Consider the following 18,186-nt stretch of genomic DNA (forward strand, 5'->3'; position numbering starts at 1 on the left):
TGTCATCACTAACCAGTTCAAATCTGGTTTCATATGTAAATAACACCTACGCCGATGCACAAACTAACCCCTATGCTCTCGCGCCTATTGGAGACGAGCAGCACGATGCCTTGCAAGAAAAGTAGGGACCCGTCATGGTCTTCTGCTAGGCAAATTTCCATTATCCAGTCTGACACTGGGCCCCTGAGAGCTGAAGTTGAAGCTGTGCGGTGTTTGTGGGCACATTAAACCAAATAACGATCCTCCCTTTCGCTAGCCACTTGAGGACGTACACTACGTAATCTGTTTTCCACCGTATCAAATTGTTGATATCTATGTACTATTCACACCACAGATGATCTGGGAATGGCTACGATTTCCGATATCTAGATGATTCGAATGCCCTGCGACGTGTAATTTTCGCTCGGTTAAACGCAGAATTGTCCCAACCTGATGTTATTAATACACAAAAAATTAAAAAACAGATTGGGTACATTGATCACTTGCCTGAATACGTTTGTTTCTACCAATATTTGCAAAAACAATGACAATAAAGTAAGGATGCGTTATCGGCATATTTTTATTGTTTTTTTGCTCGCTAAATACGTGAAATTTTTACCATAATGAGGAAAACAACTGAGTTTAGCTGAATCATGAATTCGTTTTTTGCCATTTTCTTTCTCATGCCTAACGATAACTTAATGAAATTTCGTATTTCTGTGTCGTTGAGGGCCTCTACCAGAAAATGTCAAAATCATGGGCCTCCGTATACACAGTCTTATGTTTCCCTCGGTTACGTGCTATTTTTTGCTTCTTAACTTTTTTTGGGACACCCTTGTGAAGTCTGATTCCGCATTTAGATTCCTTCCTCATTTCTTTAACTTCTTGCTCTATTGAATTATTCTCGTATCTTTCACCATTTACGAAAAATTTGCATAAATAGCCAACGATGCGTTTTAAATATTAAGGGTAGAAAAACTACGTAGGTTGGACAAGTTTTAGTTAAGTTCCAGATTAATTTTGCTTTTTTAACGTTTAGCATTCAGTCGTTTCTTTCGTTTCGTGTTTCCAAATGTTCTTAAGGTGTTTACTATGTTATGATGATTGACCAATCACGAATATGCACAGATCCATTTGATTTATGGCCAAGGCAGTTTTTATGAAACACGCAGACTCTACTCACACAAATATCTTAATCGAACACTACCAGCAGATCCAAGAATGTTGACAAATAGTCAAATTCGGCTATGTGAAACTGGAACATTTAAGAAATCCAATGGTTTGGAGACAGCAAACGGAACCCAGAAAAATTGCGACAACTTTAAATGTTTCTTTTATGCTGGTCTGGAGAATTTTAATTGATAAATTGATGTATCCTTGCCACGTCACAAGGGTTCAAGTTCCTCTCCCACGAGACTTTTCCTCTACGCTTGAATTTTTGTGAATGTTCCTAAAAATGTTGGCTTAAAATCCGTTGTTTGCAACTTTGATTTTATTCAGTGATAAAGCTCTTCGAGGAACGACATCCGAAATTTCCATAATGAACATTTTCGAGGAGATGAAAATCCGCGTTTAGTGCGAGGAAATAATTTCCGACAACAGTGTTTTGTGAACATGTGGGCAGGAATTGTTGACGATTATTTGATGGGACCATTTTTTCTGCCGGCAAGGTTAAAAGGGAGGTAATTATCATCGGTTCCTCAAAAGAAGATCTTCCCGTGCTCTTACAAGAGGTTCTCGTCTCCTTAGAATCCAAACGTGGTTCATGGACGATGGTGCGTCAGCTCGTTTTAGCCTCGAAGTAAGAGAGTTCCTGAACCAGCATTATCGCCACTGTTGGATTGGTTGTGGAGTTCCTCAGTCATGGCCTCCTAAATCCCCAGACCTGAATATCCTGGACTTTTTTTCTGGGGACATCTTAGATCGTTAGTATGACAGGTCCCAATTGACACAGTGGAAAAATTGCGAAACAGAATAGTGACTTCATGTGAAATTATTCGCTTTTAGTATTTTTGAAAGAGTCCGCCGGTTTGTGAGGCACAGAATAGAATCTCGCATCCTAGTAAGGCGAGGACATTTTCAGCAGTTTCTACAGTTTTGTTTTCATTTAAATTCACTAACCTTTTCTGTTACTTCGCTAATTTGATACATATGATTCATTATTGAGAAATGTTTCAGATTTTCTCTTGCTTCCCTTACTCTTTTCTTAATAGGTATCGGTAACTATTTATGTAAATTTTTCGTAAATGGTGAAGGATATGATAATAATGCAAGAGATCAAAAAGTTCAAGAAATGAGGAAGGAATCTAAATGCGAAATCAGAATTCGTATAGGGTGTTCCAAAAAGTTAAGAAGCCAAATAAAGCATGTAACCAAGGAAGCAAGACCCTGTACATGGAGATCTACGATTTGGGCATTTCCTTGTAGAAGCTCTTAATTACACAGGAATACGAAATTTTGTTAAGTTATCTTTAGGCATACGAAAGAAAATAGCAAGAAATTAAAAAAATTGAACTTTGTCACCCTGTAGATAAAAAATGGTGCGTTTTTAACTATGGATGTATTAGTATTTTTTCTCATTTTACTAAGTACTACCTGATATACTTCAGGTAATACTAACCTGAAGTATCTACATGATGCTCTGTTACATCCTGTATAGGTGATCTAAGACTTTTGACGTGTATATGTTCGAATATGTTCTCATGTGAATTCACTCTTGAAATTTAAGCCCCTAAAATTCTATTCTGCTGATCAAGACGCAAACTTTAATTACATAGTTTTCTTGAATCAACCTCTGATAACTCGCCAAGGAGGGTAGAACTTAATTGGCAGTTATAGTTCCGAAATATCATTACTATTACAAATTGTACAATCTAGTCTGCAATATCTAGCAATGGATTGTGGTTAAAACTTTTGAGATAGTCTAAAATATTCAGTAGTTATAGATTTTCATTCGTGATTTTATTTAGTATGCCTCACAGAGCGCCTAATAGCGAGTAAACTCTCCGTACGAAAAGGGACCTTTTTATGTAAGGGAATTTCATTTATTGGCTTACTATACACTTTGATACAATTTTACTTAGGGTGCCACGTGATGTACATATTATATTAAAATTGAGGGAAGGAAATTCATCGAAAGACGCTTGAGATACGACGGAATCCTTAAATGGGTGCCGCGGTCGCCCAAAGTTTCATTTTGCCAAATCAATTTTCTGTGGGTCCCAATCAGTTGCTAATCAATAATATAAAAGTTTTTTACATGCAATTGAGCCAAATTGAAAGGTCAAAAAATAAATCTGTTTTCTATATAAAATGTCGCCAAGAGGAGAACATTTTTTATTTTTCATTTTAAGGGAAAAATCTATTCTTTCGGAAAGTTTTTGCTTGTTCCAAAACGGTTAAATCAGTTTTCACAGTTTCAATTTTCCTTTTTATTATAGGGAAATATCGAAAAATAGGTCCATTATTTGAAATATTTTTTAAGTCTTATTTCCATTTTCATAGCGACCGTAATCAAGACTTTTGTTTATTAAGTTTTTTTTGCGATAAATCAACAAAAAAAGGAAACTCCAATTAAAAATTTCAAACACAAACAAAAATGAATAAATTTTACCATTTCAATAAATTGCACACCATGCGTTCATTTAAGCCGAATATTGTTAATTACGAGCGCTTTCAATGGCTGCAACACCTAACGTGTTTAGATGGAAGCATACCATTGGTAGACAACGTGGTTTCATAAGAAAATATAATCTCGACAAATGTATTGATGATCCATGAGTTGAGCGCCCATCCACAGACAAAAATCCAAACGTTCTGCTTGATCTCCGGGCTCTCAAGTGTGATTAAGAACGCTTGAGAGCCCGGTTATAATAATAATATAATATATAAGTTAAGAACTGATGCGGAGGAATGAATCTTCAGTTGTTTCAATATTTTTTAAAAATTCCTTTTACTTATTCTTAATTGAAGTAATCTTCGCCGTAGAGAAAATTTTGGATTATTTTGAACTGAATCCACTACATTAAGAGTTGTAGCGTCATCTTCATCTCGATCTAGTTCTGTTCTCTTTACATCTAATATGTAGTTTACTATTTCTTGATCAGTTTTTTGCACCACATTTTGAGATGATACAGGCGCTTTTGATAGCATTGCTCGATAACTCTACGAATTACATAATCACCTTTGCCATAGCTCTGTTTCAGGTAAATTTGTGACCCTTGTGACGACATTGTCACTTAACATAAGTTTTGTTTATGACTGCCATGAAAACAAGAATGAATTTTTGGACCTATTTTGCGACATTTCTCTGTAGCGAAAAGGAAAATTGAAACGGCGAAAACCGACTCAACGGTTGGGAACAAGCAAAAACATTCGTGAAAAACATATTTTCTCATAAAAAAAAATAGAAACTCTACTCTTGGCAACCCCATCCGGGGATATATTATATATAAAAAGGGCGACAAGTTCATAATTTGACCCTTAAAAAAGTTGGCACATTATATATCTCTCCCTTATCTTACTCTGGAAATTGTTTTTCTGATAACATGATTCCAGGTTAATTTATCAGAAATTCTTTCTATATGAATTTGTAGGAATTAGTGGCCCTTTCTATTACCAAAACTTACTGCTCTTATTACGTGTCATTCCAAACATTCACTGGTGTTTGTTTCCTAAAATAAAAGTAGTACCAAATTCCAAACGTCTGAATTTGATTACATATTCGGTTATTAATTATACCAGTTTATCAATATCTAACCAAATTGGATTTGAACGTATGGAACTAGTGCCGGTTTAGCAACTTTTCATATATCTCCAAGACAGATATTAACAGCCTGAACAGGTTTATATGTGAACAGCCACGGACTTGATACAGAGACAGATGACTCTGAATAAAACTGGAAATATTACTCACATATGCGGGGAAATTCTTAGCTTCAATCACGTCTCATGATGCGATTAATTTTTTTTTCTATTGAGAAAAATAGCTGGAACATATTCTCTTTTTTCATTTTAAAAAGCTAATTCACGAAATATGAGTTCCCCTCTGAACATGCAAACCTCCGCTTTTAATTTATTTCACTCAGGCTCCATAGTTCGTAGATCACGCTAACCAGTATCATTTATAAAACAACAAATACAGTGACATAAAAATTAATTATTATGACTATTATAAATTTAACAATCCATGCTCAGCGACTATTAAAAACTTGAGAATTTTAATCGTGGGAGATTGTCATTCCTTCATGTCAGCACGCAATGAAAGTTTCAGAATTTTCGTGCCACTGCCATATTTTCACAGTTAATGCTAAAATATGGAACATGAGGTAAAGACTGTGAGTTTTTACTTAATTCGGGCTATCTAGATATTTATCCAGATTCTCATATATATCTCGAGAGCTCTATTAATATGAAAGTCATTTTGTCCCATAAAGAGCTTGGTCGGAGGCTCCCGAGTGAAATGAAAATATACTTAACAGAGAAACCTTGAGCCCCTAAAAATTTATAAAACCTACTCGGAACTCCCTGCTCTGGTATATTTCATTCTGGTCTTTTATCAACCAATTTTCTCTGGTCTTTTTTCAGATACATTAGACTTGGACCTCTCGTTGTTTGTCCGTCATAGAAGAAGTTACGGCGAGCAACACAGGAAAACCAAAGAAGCTATGCTTGGCATCGGCAACGCTGTAAAATCGGCATCTCACAATGGGAAACAGACAGTTTTTATTACCGAAAATTGTACAGTTGTAGTTGCTCAAACCGGAGGCACGGCAACGTTGCCCTGTGTAGTTAGGAAATTTAGCAATGGGGTGGTAAGTATCAAGTTTTCACATCAATCTCTTGAGGTTTATTATTTAGCTTTTTGAAAGTAAATAATCTTATGCGTAAAGCGGGACATTTACGTCCTTTAGATCCATGAAAACCTGATTATCTTCCTGAAAGAACGAAATTTTATGCACATATTATAAGAACCATCCCTTCTCGACCGGTCCTTCAATTTATCCACTCGAATGCCCGCAAGAAATTAAATGGACTGTAAAAATCAATCTAGCATTCATACAAATTGACAGGTATTTGGCTTGGAACGATAGGTACAGAAAATTTCCAGGCTTCAATCAGGTCGTCAGCCATTCCAGGAAATAATCTTTCCGTTATCGAAGAAAAAAATCTGCTTTCTGGAGTGATAAATGATGTCCGGAACGGTTGTTTATACAACGTGTGCGATAAAGGAGTTTGCATTGTTAGCGAGCGAGCGAGCGAAGGGTTTTCTTCCGGGGTGGAATATGGGATGAGAGGGTTTTCAATGGGTTTAGTGGTGATGCGTTTCTTTGATACTATTGAAGTTTTATTTTTGTCGAATCTCGAGTGGAATTCGGGAGAGATTAAGATGTCTAGAATTTTATAGAAATTAAATGAGGGGAAAGTCGTTCGTATCGTTAGTTCACGTCAATATCAACGTACGATTATTGATATTTTATATTCACTTGACAGTACTGAATAAATGTCATGAATGGACGATTGAACTCGGTCCTATTTCGACGAAATGATAGTTCGGTGGGAAAAGCCTACAGTAGAGAAACCATGTAAGCAAAAACGTAAAAGTCGCCCAGGGAACCAGAATGATGTAATTGCACCAGTTGACTGCCCACTAGCGCACTGACGAGCGAGCAACTCGTGTGATTCCAATTAATAATCTTGAAGGCCCTTGAACGCAGTCCCCATTGCGAACCACGTAGGTGTCAGGGTCCTAATCCTTATGTGTCATGTGAGAATCTTACATGTGGGGAAGGCGTCACCAAAATCCATAACAATTTATGCTTTTGCCTTTCTACGTCGTTAAATCCTCTACATTCTCTCTTCAGAGAAATTAATCTCTCCTATTCCCAACCAGGGAGACGAAACTGTACAAGTCTCATGTTACATAGTGGTCCATGTTCTGTCTGAAATGTTCTTATGTAACAAATAAGAATCATCAGGTTGTAAAACTCTGCGATGAGACCTAGATGATAGCAGTCACCTACGCCCATGTTTAGGCCGTGCTTTCAGCAATGTTCACGGTGCGGGTTACTAACTATCAGAGACAGCCAGTATTCTGAATCACCAAGTGATCCTGGTTTAGAGTTATTCCTCCCGACCTCAGCTCGAAGAGCTCTGTCCACTTAATATTATAAGTTTTTCATAGAATAGCCACTTTAATTTGTTTACCTGTATTGTTTTCTTCTTCAATCATGACTGAAACTAATCAAAATCAGGCTTCACCTCATTTCCAGACAGTTTCCTTGCTAGACTTCCTTATCTATCAAGCAGCTTTCTTTGGCTCAACAGTGGCCGGGAAAATTAAATTTCGCCGGTCAGAACCTCATGAAACATTAAGATGGAACAGGCAACCGCTCATAATTTAATTAAAGAACAATTAGTAGGAAAGAACTAGAGAACTGGTTTTTCCCTGCACATACATCATGCAGGCTGACAGAACATTGTCTTGTAGGATGTATCGCTGTTTGATGGAAAATATCTGAATAAGCTTATTGAAGCAATTTTGGCGAAAGCTTTTAAATCCAGAAAAGCTTCGACATCCGAGTCTAACACGACGGAGCTAATGCCTAAATTTGAAACATTCGTAATCTCCTTAAAAATTCGAGCCCCTCAATTTGTACTAATTAATACGAAAATGGCGAAGGTTTTAAAAAATGTTCCCTAAATTCATTGATAGCAATTAAACTTAATGGGCTAAAAGTTTTAATTAATAATTTTCCCTTACAGACTGCGTACCGGAATTTATTTGCAAAGATAAGCGGTTTGAATTTTGTCCCTTTTTTTTAACGGGCCCTTTAAGCTGTCTGGTATGTCGCTAATTAATTGTTCCAATGCCTTTAGCCAGGAAATGTCCGTTAAATAAAAGTTTTTACCTGTAAATTAGGGAAGGAAGTTGCACGCCTTCACTTTTATGAAGTTTGAAACTACTTATTAACTTACGAAATGTGAAAAGAATGATGGCTTTTTGCGAAAACATTTCATAAATGCAAATTAAACACGCTAAATGATTTATTTCGCCATGATTTTGTCATGGCAGTGGCTTGTTTAGCTCGTTTCGAAGGTACTTCAATTCCGACAAGTATTAGGATAACAAATTTGCCGATAATTTGAATAAAATTTCTTATTGCTTATAAAAGTAAAATTTCCCATTACCTGGATGAAGCACAACTTAGAAATGTTTGCAAATAGCGAACTGTGGAATTTAAGAAATAAATAATAAACGTTCCCGGAAAACGATAGAATAATGGGGGTGGCTAATCCCGTGTACATATTCCGAAACTCCATTTGGTTATCATTTAGCTCCGTCTTAAATTATCAAAATATTGATCCTCACTAACAGGTTTGGCTAACAATAGCACAAACAATCACTGCTCAATAAATCCATCAACCAGCAAACTCCATTGTAACTCTCTCAATTTTTCATCAGAAAAACTGCATACAAATCGCCACTTTACTCCACTTCTGGAAAGTTTTATTTCAACTTCGACATTTTATATTCGCCTACTCACAAATACAATTCGCCCCCCAAAAAATATACTCACTTAATATCCATTCCGTGTTTCTTAACAACAACACTTTAAACTTCTCAAGGAGTTTAATGGATCGGAAATATTTAACGAGCTCAGTTCATGGCAGCTTTCGAGTAATATTTTATAATGCCCTTATAAAACGGATAACTGAGCTGCTTTATAAGGAATTTTGTGTCATTGATGGTGTGTGTTGAAGGCAAGTGTTCATTGTTCCAGGTGTCGTGGATAAGAAAGCACGATTATCATCTTTTAACTGTGGGGGTAACCACGTATAACACCGATGATCGGTTCTTGGTGGAGCACGTTCGACATCTGCAGAACTGGGGTCTGTTGATCAAGCACGTGCTGCCTACAGATGCGGGACTTTATGAGTGCCAAGTATCGACGCATCCTCCAACGAGTATACTTGTGGAGTTGAAAGTTACAAGTAAGTTGGATGATATAGAATTCCGGGTCGTGCATCTTAAAACGCTTATTCTTTGTGCGAGAAAGGTTACGAAACTTATTTGAAACGGTTAAAAAAAAATTCAAAGTTTATCGCCTACTCTGTATAATAAAAAGCGTTTAGAGGGGTTTTTTCTTTTAATGATTTCCTGATTCGAAGTTTTATCCAGGCCTCGGATCAGCCGATATAAGAGAAGAATATTTAGCTATTGAACTCTACCATCTGGAAATAGATGTTGTCCAATGCAAATATTACACATCTGGTATCATCACGAAACAAAAATTTTAAAAGTGATGAAAACTAATGTTGCTATCGGATATAGATAAGACCTGTAAACCTGCTTCAAATTTTTACACCTGGATATATATTTCAGTTCAGGTTAGTTTAGCTGAGATTTAGAACTTCAAAACGATAGTTTTGGTTTTGATGTAACGAGTTTTGAGTAATGATTAGTGTAATGCTCTGTTGATATATTTAATGTGATTGTTTCAAACAATTAGAGCCTAAATGCCTATGAAGTTAAAGAGTCCAATATATGAATGTCGAAATGATGTAAGCGTGGAGTATGCAGAGGCTGGTTACGTTTACCGCATGGCACACCCTAAAGCTCATAACATTCATTAAAATGACATATAACTTCGAACAGGCTTATTAACGGAAAAAAGTTCAATGAGTTCTTAATCGTGTAAAAGGCTATGATTACTCTATCCCGGTCTATTTTCGATAGAGGAGTAGTGGTATCTTTGAGGACAAATTGATTGGTAATATGGTTGCTATTAGCATTATTACCCAGTTCCTTTTATTGACGTATTTATAAGAAAAATACTTATAAGGATAAATTAACATTAAATAAAATATCAGTAATAACAAAAATATTAAATCGACAAAATCAACAGTTATCAACTAGTATCTCTAATGGAAAATCCTTAAATTCTTCGCATTAGAAATTTCTGTGAGGCAATATTAACATACGAGAGCCTCAAAAGAATTGCTTCTGCAAAATAAACTTCATGTCGTAATTTTGATAATTTTTTGTAAAGCTCATGAGTTTAACTCTCAGTGGAAATCGGCCCTAAAGATGCCAAAGGGAACTTCATTTAGTACAGTAGAGGCGGTCTTTGCCGCATTAACACACCTACAGGTTACATCAGTCAACGGTAATCCTCTTAGATGTTTTTGATTGAGGCTCATATTCAGGAGCATACAGTAATATATACCGCTTGTAAAAAGTATTGCAAAATGTCTATAAGTTTCAGAAAGCTGATATTATTAAAATATGGTTTACTTTATATAACTTTTTGTAAAAGAAGACATTTAATGCATTATTTTTTATTTAAAAAATTTTCACCCGTATTCATCTTCTCATAATAACTTGTCATTTTCAAATGGAATGGTATGCATTGAATTATATCAAATGGAAGGTAATTCAACACGGGTTAGAACGATACCTTCATACCAATAATTAGACTTACAGTTTCCTTAACAAATTAAATTACTAAATACACAATAAAGTAATTCAATATTACATTAAGCAAAAGTGAAATTTCTGCAATAAATGCTCAAATTGCGCTCCAGTAATAATTCGGCAATGACTCAGCCGTTCCTCGAAATGTTTTATGCAATTATCCAGTGTCGCTTCTGTTATTAATTTTAATTCCGTCTTATTTTAAGATATAAATCAACTAAATTTTGTTGGCTGTTCAGTAAACAGAACTTTTCAAGTGATGACACAAAAAAAAATCAAGTAGCGTAAAATCCGGAGATCGTAGCGGCCATTCTATTGCTCCTCTTTTACCGGTCAATCTCCTAAGAAAAATCGCATCAAGGTACTCTTTCACAGCCATAGCATAGTCTGGTGATACGCTGTCGTGATCGAACCAAGTATTATTGGCTATTTGTTCCGCATTTTTTCCAGGAAAAACTGGAAACATTTCGTTTCGCAATAAGTGCCAATATGATGCGTTGTTTAAGTTCCCCTCTATGAAAAATGGATCGACGAACTGGTGGCCGATTATACCAATCCACATATATTGAGTTTTTTAGAATGTTGTGAATGCAGAGTCTGCATCCAACGAGCATTGTTTATATACTAGTAGTTCCAATTACGTCAATGAATAGATGAATTTAAGCAAACCGTTACTTCATCCGGAACTAAAATTCTAGAAAAGAACCTTTTATTCTGAATGTCTTTCTCTTACATCAATTTACAAACTTCGATCCTGCGATCAAAATCTTCGAGCGTCAACTCTTGGGTAAGGAAACTTTATATGGATGAAATTTTTCTCGCTTTGAAAGATTTCTTATTGATTTTGCAGATACATCATATTCGTCTGCAAGTTTGCTGGTAAACTGTATGGGGTTTTCATCGATATATAAAAGAATGTCTAGTGCTTTGTCGCCACTGTTCGAGGTCTTCCACATTTTGGAGCAGCTTTCACCCTTCCACAATGTTGAAAGTTTTATTAATCCGGCAGGCAATCTACACTTTTATCAATAGGTCGGTCTGGCTATTTCTCACTGAATATGAGACACATCTCTTCGTAAGTTCTTTGGCGATCTCCATGCCCCGAAAAGATTAAAATTTCAATTCTTTGCTTCTCACATGAACGATCCATTTTTTTTTTTTTCTGACTGTGGTAGATGCCTGACGAGTCAATTCAGGTACCACTTAATTCGATTAAAACCCAAATGTTTCGTATCAAAAAATTGTTTGCATCGAAGACGGTTTGGACTTTCTACCTCTTCACTCTCTTTTAAAGAGAAATAGGAATAGATTGTCTATCTAGGAAGCAAAGATTAAAGCTCCGAATCCCTTTAGGATGTGGACTTTGTTAAATATTTTTTAGAGCATCTGTAGATCCAATTTTAGTCATGGTGTGCCGTTGTATACTTTACTGAAGTACTTTCCATTCGATATACTACAATGAGTACCTTCCCTTTTGAAAATAAAAAATTAGCAGGAGTAGCTCGACATGGGTGACAAATTTTAACATCGAAAATAATGAATTAAATGCCTCTTTGGAAATAAAATATTTCGCTCAAACGTTTCTTTTAATGTCGGATTTATGAAAGTTGCAAACGTGTTGTAACACTTTTTACAAGCGCCGCATATTAGGTTCCCAGCTAAGCTCGCGACTTTGCCATTTTGTCTGTATTTTGAACAAGAAATATCCGCATTGCATCAATTTAAACCAATATTCTCCGGAATAGCAGCTCTAAAATTGTCCTAAATTTTTTTAAGAGATAACTGCTGCTTCCGTGCGGGAAAAGAACTTCAGTTATACCTCTAAAATAAACTATTCCAGACATGATTTTATGTCTGCGGAACACCAAACCGAAATTGAGCACAATGTTACAATGCTTTATTCCGAGAAAATATCTCCGAGAAATTGAACATAAGTAATCAAACTCACTCGAAATTGGCAAACGATATATCAGCTGTTACCCGACGCGAAACATTCGTTCAAGGCCCAATCTTTCCGAATACAAATAACCTCAATTACGGACTAAATGGAAAAATATCAGATAAATCTGGATAAACGCAAAAATTAGATGCCACGGTCAGGTTTTTGATTGATGAACCTAAAATAAATGTGTCATATTGAAACCGGAATGTTGGTTTTATTGGAGCAAGAACGTTTTGTAGTTCCGATCATCCGGCAGAAATTAATGTGTCACTCGCAGTGCTGATGTATTAATATTATCGACGGTTCTGCCTGACTAGAACAAAGAATTTCCATTTCATATTACTCGGAAAATGAACTGAAAAATGGGAAAAATCCTTCTATAGCTCAAAATGCATAATCTGAAATAATTATGCGGTTAGGCATAATTTCATTTGGAACCTATTCGCAGATTAGATTTAAAAAAATAATAATAAAGGACCATCAAAACTTCGGAAAAGAGATATAAATAAAAACTCCATATGAACGTCTTGAACCATATATACGATATCCAATAACCTCAATAATAAATGATGTATTTCCTTCGTGACCCGGTTTCGAGGCTTCGTGTGAATCGTTTGAATAATTGACAGATGGAGATGTTATTGAGATGTTAAGGAATATTGCTTTCCGGAAACGTTATAGAGGTTTCCGTGCTTGTTTTATTACGATATTACCTCACTCCTTTTACTGGTAAAAACGGTTTTCAAAAGACAAAATTACTTATAACGGGCTATGGTTGTTACTCTAGTGTCACAATAATGAATTATCAAACGTTTTGATAAAAATTAAGTGCAACATCGGCATTCAACCCTAGCACGCCAACGTTATTTTATTTCGCGTTTATGCCAACAATACGTTAATTGTACCTGGGTAGGTAAAGGTGCTTTTGTTATGCATTAATTATTTGAAAACCAAGAAATTAGTGACACAAAAAAACTGTTTATTTATGAACGTTTTGAAACGTCTTAATTAATGGACATAAAACAATTTTTAAGTTCGGTACAAAGGAATCTGGGAAATTCATTTGCAATAGATTGTTAGTAACAATTTCTTTTGGGGAATAATCGCACAGGCGCTTTTCCTGTTGTTTTCGTTTTATTCCACTTCCTTTTTGAATGCTTGGTATCAATTTTCAGATTTCCTTTAAGCTTTTGGCTAATACAGCAGCTTAGCGTCTTGTTTTCTGTTACGGTCCAGTTATATCACGGTGAAGCTTCAACATATGATTCCGGTTATTTTCCGGACGTGTTCCGGTTGAAGTTAGTTCTGATTATAGACCGTATAAAGACACTCAACATCTACATTTACGAGGTTGTAAAGGGTGTCAGAACAAGAACGCAAGACATGAATCGCGCGTGATTTCGGCTGTAATCTTTTAATGAGTGAATACGCGCGTCAGGTCGAAAGAAGACAGATTGGAGTTGGCAGACATGGAGCTATACACGGTATAACATTGTCAAATCTTTGTATCAAAATGGTGAAAGTTTAGTTGCTGGTGTTCGGACAGTACGTCTAATTTTCGGAATTACTTCGTCAACTGTAAAAAAAAATCATCGATAAATTTGAAATTACTGATTCAGTTTATGATGTAATAGGCCTGAAGCGACCTCATGCCGGTGTCATGCAGAAGGAAATATCACGGCAGTCCGCCAGAGTGTGGGCGAGAACTCAGGGACCCGGATCCGTCGCACAAGAACTGAACAATACAACTGCCACTTTCCGTCGTATTCCCACGAAAGATTTACATTTCCACCCTTGAAAAATCCAACCGATTCAACAGCTTTTGCCTATAGGCCACACAACCGCAGAAAGAGTTCATCTTTTGGATCACTGAATGGCAAGAAATGAAAGCCGATTTTGTGGACAAAATAATCTTTAGCGATGTGGTTCATTTTCACCTCGATAGCTTTGTGAATGAATAAAATTGCCGCTCTTGGGGCTCAGACAAACCAGGAATAATTCATGAGCAGCATCATATGCATCCCAGTTACTCTTTGGTGTGTATTTTGGTTTGGAGGAATCATTGGACCGCGGTTCTCTGAAAACGAGTCAGGTAATGCAGTGGCTATAAATGGAGAATGTTATTGCACCGTGATAGCCCACTGGCTGGTTTGTGCCTCAACGGCAAGATGTTGCTCTTGGGGATACGTGGTTTAAGCAGAACGATGCCACTTGTCATACTGCGCGTCAAACATTGACGATTTACACGAGAGTTTTCCTGGTCGGGTCATCTTCCGTCATGGGGATAAGAATTGGCCTCCACGATCATGTGACGAGTTCTCGAAATAATTAATAGTGCCATTAATATTTCAGACAGATATGACATTATTTTTTACCAAAATAAAGAAAATTCAGTTTTTTTTTCATTTTACGCCATAAAAAACACAGCAACCTATTTGAAAAAATCAAGAAAACTAAAATTTATATATATATATATATATATATATATATATATATATATATATATATATATATATATATAATTAAAATTAAATTTATCGTGAACACCATGTGTGAATTTTTGATTAAATCAGGTTAATTCAGGTTATTAAAGTGACCTTATATCAATCAATTTTTTCATGAATCACTGCAAATGTTGAAAATTCTTTTTCGGCACAGGATAAAAAAAATTAGGAACTAACGCAAACTTAACACAGGATTCTATCACGTGATAAAAATACAGGTGGTGTCATTTCGAGAAACGGCATTTTATGACGACCCCCTTTTTGGGACACGTTGTAGGGTTGCGCCTAATATTACAATTTGCCTTCATTAGCCTCATGTAAATCTCCACAATTGATTTTCCTGTGAAATCACTCATAAACTCATAGAAGTCCGGGGGGCTGTTAGGTGGTCGCCCTGTATATTAAGTAAAAAGGAATAAAAGTTGTGTTATTCATTGTTGTTCGACACCTGAATGATGAAAATGACATATCGAAAATAGTTTCGGTTGAAAGATGATTATCTTCTAACGCAGCTTGTAATATGAAATCTGAATAAAGCCTTCAATTCAAATATGTGAGCTGCAGCTGTGCTTGTATTATGGATTTTATATTTAGCTTGAAACTGTAATATCATCGGATTTGTACAATTTCGAGTTATGGAAAGAAGATGGTTCGGAAAAAAAAATCCAAAATACATTCGCGAAATCGGTAGGATTTTTCGCTGCACCTGAAAATTCTGTTCTTATGTAAACAACATTTCTTTGTGTTTTTTGCACGATAGTTCAATAACTCTAACGCAGGAGAACGTAACACGTATTTTCCCGTTATTTTGTTTCTCGTTTATTAAAAAAAAAACAATAAAACGAAAATTTATGGGAATCATATAATCTCTACTGTAGTTTATTTAATGAAACTCCAAACTTTCCTATAAACCTCATGGGAACCATGAAGTTCTCTAATTACAAAACCCTCTATCATTCCACACCTGATTTTAAGTTTCCCAGTACATTTTCATGCCCTCGCGTTTCCCCCATTTTAATTAGAGGGCTTTAATGCATTTAAGCAGCTATAATAACTAGACTTTTCTCTGCTTACCGAGTTCGTTCTAGTTTGTTGGCAGTAAACATACCACACGTACTCCGCTGTGTTATCTGGCAGCTGAAGTGGAAGTGCTTATAATGAACGGGATTTTAACTAAGTTTTCCATTGCATACATTATATAGCTCTATGCTGCCAGTATTACGAATGCTTCAAGGACTTATAAAAAGAACCTGAGAAATTGCAAAAAGGACATAAACTCTCGATCTATCTTCGTATGACTGTGTTTGAAAGAGGGTATTCCTACGAAAACTTTCTGAAGCATACAATACGACAGCCCTCGACCAATCACATAATGGACAATTCGGCATTCAAGTATTATACATATACCGACGCTCGTTAAAATGCATTGCAGTGGCACAAGGACCCGTTCCAGTGTGTGCAATAACCAACAGTGAAAGCAATTTGTGTGTGGAGCTGGGAATCTAAAGTAGTTCATTGTTGACTCTACAACTAAATCCGTAGGGCCTAAGCGGAGAGAATATGTTGGGTAAACACTAACAGGATCGTGCTCAGGTGAGGATGAAGGTCCAGAGTAAGGAATTCTCAACCGATGCTCCGAAGTTACAATATTGTCAAATTAATTTATGCGCAACAAACGGCTGTTTGAAAAGGATTTTGAAAACTAGGGGAGTTTTCATATGAGTTTTGCCTCGCACCTACGGAAGTTGATACTGGTACCAGAAAATGTTTTATAAAATTCGAAAAGATCAATGTATTAGCACTGCTTTCTCATGAAACAACCGAATTTTGAAAATTTATTCCTTTTAGTGATACCTTAATTGGTAGAAAATGAAAAAAAAACCATTGGCGGCTCAGGAAGGGGCAGTTCAAGTTCATATTATTTATTTAAAAAAGATATTCTCGTTTAATCTCGACATCTCTCTTCGTTTACGAGATTTTCACCCATGAGTAAATTCGTGTGGTACCATTTGAAATCTTTAATTCATTAAAAAATAATAATTAATAAAAAAATGAAAGTCCATTAACAAATGGAAAATAAGTTTATATATAACCCATTTGAGCAAAAACACAAATGATAGCGCGCATCTCACTAAAAGATAAATTATTATGCCTTGGCATTGTTACCTTTAAATTAGATTTTTTTATTTAATTGGAACAACTCATAAGAAAATAGTCCAATTACTTACTGGCAGGCTAAAGTAAAAATAGCTAAGTAATGTGTTGCTATACGAGCGAAGCTCAGTGCCCACCGTTTTTGAGGATTTAAAATGGTACGACTTGAATCAGCTTATGGTTGAAGATCTTGTAAACGAAGAGAGATGTAGGAATTAAACGAGAATACCTTCTTTTAACTACAAATAGGCGCTCTTTCATTATATTGAATCAAATTTGACCTTAGGTGCATTCATAAAGACTTATGTCGAAATATACCGAAGTGGTATGTTCTAATTAAAGCTCTCTAGCAACCATGAAAAATTAGATTAAAATTCGTGGCATCTTACAGAACGTAAATATATCAATTTTGGTATTAGTGCTATGAAACTTCAAAGACTTAATCAGGAATTTTAAAATAAAATTTCAATGTTTAACACCCTGTAATTTCTTAACAAGCAACATTGGCATGTTGCACATGTTGAGTCCAATGGTTATATTTTGATATCCCCTAACTCGGGCTTTGCCATGTCCTATTTCCAATAAATCACCCTGTATATTTTTTCTTGTAAGAACGCTACTGCATTTCAATAGTACTGTTGCTAGTTTTGCTTATGTTAATTTTAACATTAGTTAAATGTATGCATACGTTCAATCATGTTCCTTTGATATCTTGTTTTAGCTTGCCATGCTATTTATTCGTAAAACTGGCTGTAAAATTTTCATTCATCATAAATTAATTTGAACAGTTATTAACTGCAGAGTACTAATTGAGAATGCCTTAATCTGCGCCTCCATCATTACCAGCGCAAGATCTTCTTAATGTTTACCCAACATATTCGCTCGGCTTAGGCCCTATGCATTTAGTCGTAGAGTCGGCAATCAGCTACTAAGTATTATGTATTCAATTGTGTTAATTAAGTTATGATTTGCAGTTTTTTTTTCAATTTTTTTCATAGAACCACCGATTCTGTGGAAGATCTTTAAAGCACAGAAGTTTATTTTATTTTATTACCTGTTGAATAATATATATTTATCGATATTCGACAAAAGTAAATTTTTCTCGAAAATGGTTCATTTTTCCGATTACG

General features: G+C 35.7%; 1 protein-coding gene across 2 annotated transcripts in view; it reads left to right on the top strand.

Annotated features, from left to right (window-relative positions):
* Positions 1-18,186, top strand: part of LOC136339797 (neuronal growth regulator 1-like) — a 73,726-nt gene that overhangs the window by 22,646 nt on the left and 32,894 nt on the right. For both annotated transcript variants that reach the window (XM_066283291.1, XM_066283292.1), the window contains 2 exons: positions 5,566-5,792; positions 8,763-8,973. In XM_066283291.1, the coding sequence (XP_066139388.1) occupies positions 5,566-5,792; positions 8,763-8,973 (438 nt within the window). The remainder of the gene's footprint in view (positions 1-5,565; positions 5,793-8,762; positions 8,974-18,186) is intronic.

Source organism: Euwallacea fornicatus, chromosome 6, assembly GCF_040115645.1.
Source record: "Euwallacea fornicatus isolate EFF26 chromosome 6, ASM4011564v1, whole genome shotgun sequence".
Lineage (NCBI taxonomy): Eukaryota > Metazoa > Arthropoda > Insecta > Coleoptera > Curculionidae > Euwallacea > Euwallacea fornicatus.